Source organism: Macrobrachium rosenbergii, chromosome 49, assembly GCF_040412425.1.
Source record: "Macrobrachium rosenbergii isolate ZJJX-2024 chromosome 49, ASM4041242v1, whole genome shotgun sequence".
NCBI classification, from domain to species: domain Eukaryota; kingdom Metazoa; phylum Arthropoda; class Malacostraca; order Decapoda; family Palaemonidae; genus Macrobrachium; species Macrobrachium rosenbergii.
In genome coordinates this window covers 29,898,606-29,908,423 of record NC_089789.1, presented here as the reverse complement: position 1 = coordinate 29,908,423, position 9,818 = coordinate 29,898,606, and the positions used below count along the sequence as shown (strand labels likewise).

The window sequence follows — 9,818 nt, the reverse complement described above, 5'->3', positions numbered from 1 at the left end:
TTATGTAGTATTTCTTTAATAATTTTCCTTTAAGAGTGTAATTTTTTATGGGTAACTGAGGCTGCCCAAACCAAGCTTGATCCCTCGCCATGAATTATGCTTTTTTGAAAGAGGCAAGGTAAATTATTCAGAAAATAAATAGGGAGGCAGGGAATTTTGTAGTCTGTATGTGAATGCCATGAAGGACCGACCAGAATGTGAAACAGTCAGGTTCACAGTCTCCACTTATCTGTGGGACTGCAAGACTTGATATATGCAAGACTCAAAGAATTCAGGCAGCATACAATCAAGCTCTTTCAAAGTTTGATAGAGAACTTCTAGATATATTTTGGAAGGTCGAAAAGTGGCGTTAGGTATGAGCTAGTTTGATATTTTATTTACTTTCAGTTTAGCAGATATTTTTATATATGAATCTTGAAGTCACCGATTGGACCAGAAAAAATGCTTCTAAAACGATTTTGAACTGCAATCACACCAGGTATCTAAGAATTTAAATGCTTGTCCATTTGGAACCCCTTGCAAGACTGATAACTTACCACTTTGTATTGAAGCGAGAAGACCTGTTTTATTTATAAGTGGCTATGGTGGGTACATGGCGCCCCAAAATGAGTCATTTTTTTACTTAAAATTGAATTTGCAGATGCGTTGATGTTTTTATCGTGGATGATGACCTCCTATCAAAACATTTTGTAAAATTAATTATGTATAGTGTCAGATGTTTTATATCTAATTATTTAAACACAGTGATTATAACAAATGTTTTCTCAAACTGATTTCAATATATTTTCCTTTTCTGTTCAATATAAATCGTGTTACATTGAAAATAAAGAGCTTTCAAAAGTACAATATTAACAAGCGCTGTTTAGGGGTGTTATATGATATTACTATAAAATAACAATGGGTTACATTAAAGGAAATAAAACAATGGCGTTGACTCTAAGGTTGGAAATGAGGCATCAGCTTTTCATTTAAATTCTACTTCTAGTGACCGCTCCTGACATCCAGAGCAGAGGCTATATCAAAACCTGAGATAAACAAAATGGATTGTCTTTTTGTATTTCCCGCCTGAATAGATGTAGATCTAACAAATGAGCTATAGACTGGTTCATTATGTGGATGAACTATTTGCACTGAATTTTAGTAGAAACACGAATATCAAGAAAATGGAAGAAATCCTTTAACAACTTATGGATGTGCAATGCTCCACAAAATAATAATAATAATAATAATAATAATAATTAATAAAAAATTCTTGAGAATGATAATGCTTTCAAGGGCTGCAAAGTGCCTTATCGCTGAAGTTGTTTAAAATATGTAAGACGTCTACCCAATTGATGTCGTGCCTTTGGAGTAACTATGTAGGCGATGACATAATCTCTACGGCAATTCACCTGCTGATGGAGGAGACAAAGCCCACCATGGGATATTTGGGGGAAAAGTGAGCAAACCTTCCTTTCTCTTGGTCTTGGGTGCTAATATCAATTAGTGAATATTATCAGCCAAGTGGGCAGAGCCACAGTGAAGAGACATTTTCCCATATGTAAACTTCTCTTAATGCAAATTTGATTTACGTATATTGTGTTCAAAACCCTTACCTGCGATTTTGATGGCCGTTAGAAAACCCACTTTTAGTGTTTACAGAACTATTGAACTAGGTGTAAATCTTGCATAATTAGGTAAGGTTATAAAAGCACACGTGCCATTATGAGCTTTGATGGTGCTGTGACGTGTTTTGCTCTGAATCATTTAGTTTGATATTTTATTTACTTTCAGTTTAGCAGATATTTTAATATGAATCTTGTTAAAAAGCTTATGAAGATCAAACCCATCTAAGTGGGTACGATGAACAACCATATGAATGTTTTGTATTCTGTGGGTGAAAAGGCATGCTCTCCTAATTATTTAGAGAAAACCTCCTGCTTTAGGAAATTAGAGCAGTACAAAAGCCTATATAAAAGGTTACATATGAAACAAACAACCTGAGATATACAGACTCCCATTGCAGTAGAAAAAATGGAGCAAGAACAAGAAAAGGAATGGCCATTCCTTTTCTTGTTCTTGCTCCATTTAGCTCACATCCATATAGGCTTTGTATGTAACATAAATCTATTTATGTTCTAAAAATCAAATTTGATTAGCTTTTTAGCTCCTTCAGTGTTTCTAATAACTTCAAATAATAGCAATGACGTGCCATTGGGGAGTCTGGGGATATCTCGAAGTCGGTGATGCACAATAAGATACTAGTCTTCACCAACCTGTCCCTACCTTTTGATTTTTATAGTAATCATTAATATGGTACTGAACTCTTTGTTTTCCCAGATTAGTATACTCTAATAACAAGAGTGCTTAAGGAGAGGTAATAAGAGATACTAGTCTTTTTTGTACATTTCTTTAAATAATTAGATATGAGAGTGCTTAAAGAGTTTTGATAATAGTTTTTGATAATATGATTTACCTCCTGTAACCCCTGTGGCTAGCGTGTGCAGCACAACATTACTTCTTGCCAGTACATACGAGCTTGCCAAGAATCTTTATCTAACAGCAAGGATAGGCATTAAGTTAACAACACTTACGGCTCTGTAACTTGATGCAACATAAAGTTACGGCACAAAACATCAACTTACAGCACCGTAAGTGCTGTTAAAGTGGTGATAACGGCGAAACACCGACTTACGGCAGGAATCAACTCGCGGCACAGCGCTGGAATGGATCCCCCGCCTTAAGTCGAGGACCTACTGTATCTGATGTGACAGATTGAATAGGGAGTCACCAAAATTGGCCCTCAGTGTTGATTCTGATCTTGATAGATTGATGGTCCTTAGGACACTGAAGGTCAACTATATATCCATATGGGTTAACTAAGGGCAACTATCAGGAATTTGAGGCAGTATTGTTCTTCTCTAATTTGGGCGTGTCTGAAATATGGGAGTCCATGTTGGATAAAGTTACAGTTTCTGCATATTTCTGAAGGAAGTAACCCATTTGTGATGAATTAGCAATAAATTAGTGATTGTTACTGCATTTATCTAGAGCCTAACAAATGGAACAGTAATAAAAAAAACAGTTAAGGTTAATTCCATTTGATTTGTCCTTTGGAGTGGGCATTTAGTCAGTATTTCATGTTTTCAGAGCAGATGAAATATCTATTGGAAATTTAGAAAGAACAAAAGTAAATGCCTTTCAGGACAGATAACTCATAGATCACTAAACAGAAGTAATCGGTAAGAACTAACTCAACTTTTCAAAACTTAGTTATATCCAAGCAATGCTTAAAAAGTGCCTCATGTACAAGAGGTGTCCCTGCTTTCCTCAGTTGGAAAGCTGGTTAGTGTAAGCTGACTGTGGATCATTGTGCATATGGTGATCTTTCCATACACAGTGCTGCACGTAAATGCCCTAGACATTGCAATAGGAAGCCTATCTTTGTCATTTTTTATCATTTTGACTTTTGTACAGTATATAGGCCTTGATCATTGCTCCAGAAAGTTAGGAATTTTATTCTCCCATCAGATCCTACATTGTCATGTGGTTTTTTTTTTTTTTTACTGATTACCTTCTCATTATTTTGTTCATGGATTGTTTTTCCTTTCTATGTCCTGTCTGTGGATTTATTGTTCATTGTATTTTCAGTTTCAACTTGGAACTGTTCAAGAAAGTTTTACCTTTATTGAATTTGATCCCATTGTCCTCCACATTTGAACTAAAGAAGGGTTTTACAGAGATGTAATCTTTCAACAGAATAATTGCCATCAAGTTTCTGTTAAGCCAAGGAATAGTAGGAAAAATAAAACAGACCATGTTTTAAATTGAATTTATACTTGTAAAATACTTGTATAAGCATTTGGTATATGAAATGTTGCTAATATTTCCACAAGTAATATACAGTTCTGTGCCCTTCCAAGAAAAGGCTTGCCTATGAAGTTCAGCAGTCTGTTCACAAATTCAGTGTAATGTAAATACATTGTCAAAGCTTAACTTTGTAAACCCATTGCCATAGTACTGTAGTATGAATTATAATATTGCTGCTGGACACTAACATCTATGTACAGTTCTGTCATTAGACAAGACTTTATTATCATTTTTTTTATTAAAGGTACTGAATGACTAAAAATTTCACATAACCTTCAGTTTTAGGATAGAATTATAAATAGTTTTCATCAGCAATTCTATAAATATGTTGAATCAAGATTTTGTATGTATAAATTGTAACCCAAGTAAATTTTCAACACAATAAGTTTATTCAAGTGAATAGCATGTCTTTTATATCCATAACAAAATAAGAGTACTACTAAGCTGTTGGCCTATTATATAAGGTAATGTACGTTGATTCTGCTGGTGTACTACAATAGTAAAATGTCGTTTTAATCGTTGTTGCTGAATTTCTGAAAATAAAAGTGTCATTATGGATCAAGAAAAATTATTTGTCAATTATGAAGTTGTCATATGCTTTACAAAATCTTGGATGTTAAAAACTTGTCAGAAAACAAGTATTTTCCAGACTTAATACTGGGTCCTACCTTACAAAATTTTCACCTATTACATTTTACTTTAACCCTTTTGACACCTTTAATAGAAAACTACCTGAAAATATCAAAGAAATTTTAACATACTTAAAGCTATATATATTGTACAATGACTGCTTCAGAATGTTATTGCAAGTCAGTAGTGTTCAAATTCTAATGTTAAGTATAGCAAAACCTTAAGTTTGAGGATGTAATGTTCATAGTAGCTTTGAGACATCTCATCTCATCTATTCAGCTAGGATGGTAATGTTAAATGGTGGTGACTAGCCATGTCTTGACACAGTGAGCAAATTCTCTAGTTGTCAAATGCATGGTTAAATTGTATTTATTACCTGTGTGATACTAGGGTTCTGAATTTTTGTTAAAATTTTATAGTGTCGATACACTGTGAATACATGCATGACTGACTTAGCACTCTTTTTTAAGGGCTTAGGTAAATTCACTTACATGTATGGTTTTCAGATGAGACAGTCGCTTTAAACAATGGCTTCACTTCTGTCGTAGATACAAAATATGAGACTAATAATTTTTTTGGGGGAAAAATGGTATCAAATGCCTAACTACTTCTTCAAGAACACCTCTTACTCTTTTGGCACATTTTGTGTATCGTATGACAAAATATTTCTCAAAAGGCACTCAATTTATACCCAGAGGTTATATAAAGCACTAACCACATTATTTTTGACTAGTAACAAGGGCTGGCCATTTATACTTTCTAGTAGTATCATCAAGTTTTTCCAGTGATAATATATTTTTTCAGCAATAATTAATATTATATATATATATATATATATATATATATATATATATATATATATATATATATATATATGTACATTTATATTTATATATATATATATGTATGTATATGAATATATATATATATATATATAAATATCATACTATGTTATGAATATGTATATATTTATAAATATTCTAATCAAACTTGATGCAATTTGCAGTTTCCAGACAAATACAAATTGGTAGAATGTTTAAATAAAGACTGGAAAGTCTAAAACCTAGTCTTTAAAAATCTGTAGTTTCGAAGCAAAATGATTTACTTTCACAATGAGTAAACTTTGAATCCTGTCAAATTGTTTTTCAGAGTTTATTGTAGTATTTTAATGGTAGACACAGATATATTGGGTGTACTTATATTTGCTTCAAAATAATAAATACAAACTGTTATAGGAATGTCATCATGAAGTGGGTTTTACTCCTACTATATAACATGTAAAGAACAGAGAAATACATTTGCTTTCTATATATATAAAGCATAAAATTTACAAGAAGACCCTTACTTTTATGAGCAATCAGTCAAATCACAAAAAAATTTACACACTCATATACAATTAAAATCACTTTCAGTTACTTTGATGTCACTCATACTGTACATTACACAACTAGTAAATATCTTTGGTACAGGTCTGCATTCTATTTAGTGTAAATAAGTCAGCAGTCAACCCTCCCAATAGTATATAAGTTATAATACTGTCATATTTTTTATATTTGTTTCATGATTTGTTTTTCTGTATCATTACTTAATGTCATCATTTCACGTTTTTCCCACTTAGACCTTTTGTTCTATGGAAGCTTGCCTTTGTGGACTTTCCTTTTGAATACATGCCGGTGAATAAGAAGGCACAAAAGTGCTTCATAAGTTCGAAACTTGATCAAGCAAGAAATTGGTATAATTGAAGTACACCCTCTAGTTTAGAGGTTAATTCTGGCAAGTATCATTCAGGGATTATGGCACTTGTTTTACCTTTAGTGAGGATAGCATAAGGTCACTTACTGAGTAGAGAAAATTGGAGGAAATTAAATGTAACTGAATACATAAAGTGGTTCCTCCCACTGTTTCTAGTACCGCATAAGGTGTGTTGTAGTTTGAGCCAAATCCTTTTTTTCCTCTTTAATTTTTCCTCAATGTGAATGAAATAGAAATGGCTGCACCTCTTAAAAGAGAATACTGGCTTTCATAGAGGCTGTTTCATTTATCTTTGATTATTTGTACTTTAAACAGTACAAAATTACTGTTTTCAGTAAAACAAGTATTTCTAAAAGCTATCAAATACTGTGATAGTGTATACATATAAGCAAGCTGACTGAATGAACATCCAATATAATTCTGGGTTCAAATATATTTCTGGGTTTGTCTTAGAGCATGACTGCTTTTTCCTGAGTGACTCCAAAAGATGGTGGTATGCTCTATATAAGAAACATCTTTCCTGAATGTTTAGCCTTTTATAGAAAAGGCTATTTACTATAAAGAGTTTGAGAATACATACGTTCGTGCCAAGAAACCTAAAGTCCTATCAGTAATTAACACTGGAACAAGATAATAACAGAAATTACATTTGTTATAACCTTTCCTATTTTCTGAGGTACCATGGTATCACAATGCCTGTTACTAGAGGTCTTTCCATCTGCTTATTGTAGCACTGTAGAAATGTCGTTGTGGAAACATCAGTGATAGTGTTGCTTGTAAGCTGAAGGAAGGCTTTAACATTCCTCAAAAGTGTTATGCATCACTGCCTGACTGACTGACTTAAACTGCAGTAAGTGGTGAGAAGACCAATCCAATTATACCAAAACCATTCTCTAGATTTTGTTCAAAGTTAGATATCTTGCTTCTTTTCCTTTTTTTTTTTTTTTTTTGCCATTAGCAGTGGCTGATATAAATGGCATGCTGTCATTCATTAAATCTTGGTCCCACTTACTATTACAGTGCATCACCGACTTACAACAGATTCAATCTTAGGGTGCTTTTCCAGTGCTGTAACTTGATGTTGCATCAAGTTATTGCGACTGTTGAATGGCGCTAACGGCAAGAACAGGCATCAAGTTATGGCGCCGTAAGTGCCGATAACTGCAAAACACGACTTACCGTGGAAATCAAGTTACAGCGCGGTGCTGGAATGGATCCCTGCATAAGTTGAGGATATATTTATGATTATTACAATCCATTTAAGACTGAAAAATGTTGCTTTTCCATTGTCACTGAAGAATATTAAAAAAAAACCCTACAAGGTACTCCAAATTTTAACATTATAAGAAAAAAGCAGACTTGAACATTCCACAATACACGAAGAGCAGTTTCAGTAAACTGCTTAAAATGGAAAATATGTTTCTGTCAAGACCAAATATTTCCCCGCTGGAGCCTTTTCCTTCGCACTCTAACAGTCTTTGGCCACATATTGCTTTCCTCCACTACCTTTTGATAACCTCCATAACTTCGAATCTAACCTGGTCGATATTTTTCATCGAGTATGGCACATGAAATTGAATGGTTTCATGACATCAGAAGTATCACACAGCTAGAATCTCATTCCATTTGAAGTTCACTCAGATTTTTTATTTTGGGTTTGTCTTCTGTACAGCCAAACTTCAAAATGTTGAAGGCCATTGGTCGCAGCAGAAATCACTACAAAGAAGATGGTGAAAGTGAGGCACCACAGCTGCACAACCCACCAGGTACATAATAAATAAGCCATACCTGGAAAGATAAACACGATACCATACCTTCAAATTTTTCTGTCAAATAAATCATTAGATATATATATATTTTACTTGCTTATTTTCTAATGAAACTTATCAGGAGGAATCTGTTTATTTTAATAGTGATACAATACAGTAGTGTCTGTTCCTTTGGTGTACTATTTTAAAACATACAGTTTGTGAATTCACAGGACCAGGCAGTAAAACACTGATGCTTTCCCACAAAAGGCACCATTTATTTTTCAACCTTCATAATAAAAATTCATGGGAAGAAACTATGAAAGACAAACTTTTTAGTGATAAAAAATACTTACGAGCTCATCAAATATCAAAAATATTGTTGAACTCTACAGGTATAAAAAAAATTGTTGAACTATTCAGCTATCAAATAATTGCTCCATTCTTAAACGTTCAAAAATATTTTAGAGTTCTTGAGATATGAAAAATGATTTTGACCTCTTCAACTATCAAAAATGTTTTCAGGCTCTTCCGCTATCAAAAATATTTCAAAAGCTCCTCAGCCATCAAAAATATTGTAGAGCTCTTCTTTTATCAAAACAAAACAATTTTAGAGCTCGTCAGCTATCAAAAATAGTTTAGACCTCTTTGGCTATCAAAAATATTTTAGAGCTCTTCAGCTATCAAAAAGAGTTTAGAGCTCTTCAGCTATCAAAAGTAGTTGAGAGCTCTTCAGCTATCAAAAATATTTTAGAGCTTTTCAGCTATCAAAAATATTTTATAGCTCTCCAGCCATCAAAAACATTTTTCGAACTCTTCAGCAATAAAAAAAAAAATTCTCAAATTTGCATTTATCAGAAATATTTGGCTTTACCGAATCAGTGTTAAAAACCTACATTTTAGTTATGTTGTTAAATCTCATAAGTAAAAAGAAGTTTTTTCAGAGATGTCATAAGATTATAGGGAATACCCCTCAGTGACATACAATGTGAATCCATGTTCAGACACTCTAGACCATGGAGGACCATTTATTGGAAGGAAGAGTAAGGAATGAATAAAAGAGAGTGAAACAGCGAGAAAATGAAACTTGCAATCCCTTACCAAACGTCAGTGGGAACCAGAAGAGAATAGAGAGGTAGGAAGCATTGACTGGAGGGTGAGAAAGAGTTGTGGCACACCCCGGAAAATGCCCTTGGCTCAATGTGGTCTTCAGGAGTTCGTCCTTCTCAGCCCAGACGCCAGCCAGCCAGGATTTCAAACCTTCGTCCGTTGCCGGCAGTGAGCTGACATGGTGCCTGTAAGCAAGTATTGCCACTGTAAAATATTTAGCGTACGATTAAAAAATATAATGATTTAATATTTCAGACATTTGACATGGCTGATGAAGAAGTCCCAAGAACGGAAAATGGATGTGGCGGGGGTGAAGATGCTGAGATGGATGTGTAGAGTCACAAGAAGAGATAGGATCAGAAATTAATTTAGTAGAGGTACTATCAAGGTAGGGAAAGTATCGAAGAAGGCCCAGGAAAGAAGACTACAGTAGTTCGGTCATGTCATGCGGAGAGAAGATCATGTGTGTAAAAGGGTTAGGTTATGACCATGGAGGCGAAGGGAAGAAGAAGAGGAAGGCCAAAGTTCAGATGGAAGGGTAAAATTGCAAATGACATGCGGGATAAAAGTCTAAGAAATGAGGGCAGAGGGAGGTGGAGAAGGCTGATAGGAAACAGCAACCCCATACAGAATTGGGCAAAACTGAAGACGAAGAAGAAAAAGAAGAAGTTTACACATATTTTGATGAGATAATGATGAGGAAATGGAAATGGTAGCCTGGACATGTCT

At 34.1% G+C, this 9,818-nt stretch overlaps 1 protein-coding gene across 1 annotated transcript in view; it reads right to left on the bottom strand.

Moving 5' to 3' along the window:
* Positions 1–7,153: 7,153 nt before the first annotated feature.
* The window catches only part of LOC136832225 (lysocardiolipin acyltransferase 1-like), a 104,987-nt gene continuing 102,322 nt past the window's right edge, over positions 7,154–9,818 (bottom strand). The window contains 2 exon segments of the mRNA XM_067093056.1: positions 7,154–8,019; positions 9,081–9,274. Of these exon segments, the coding sequence (XP_066949157.1) occupies positions 7,865–8,019; positions 9,081–9,274 (349 nt within the window). The 3' untranslated portion in view covers positions 7,154–7,864.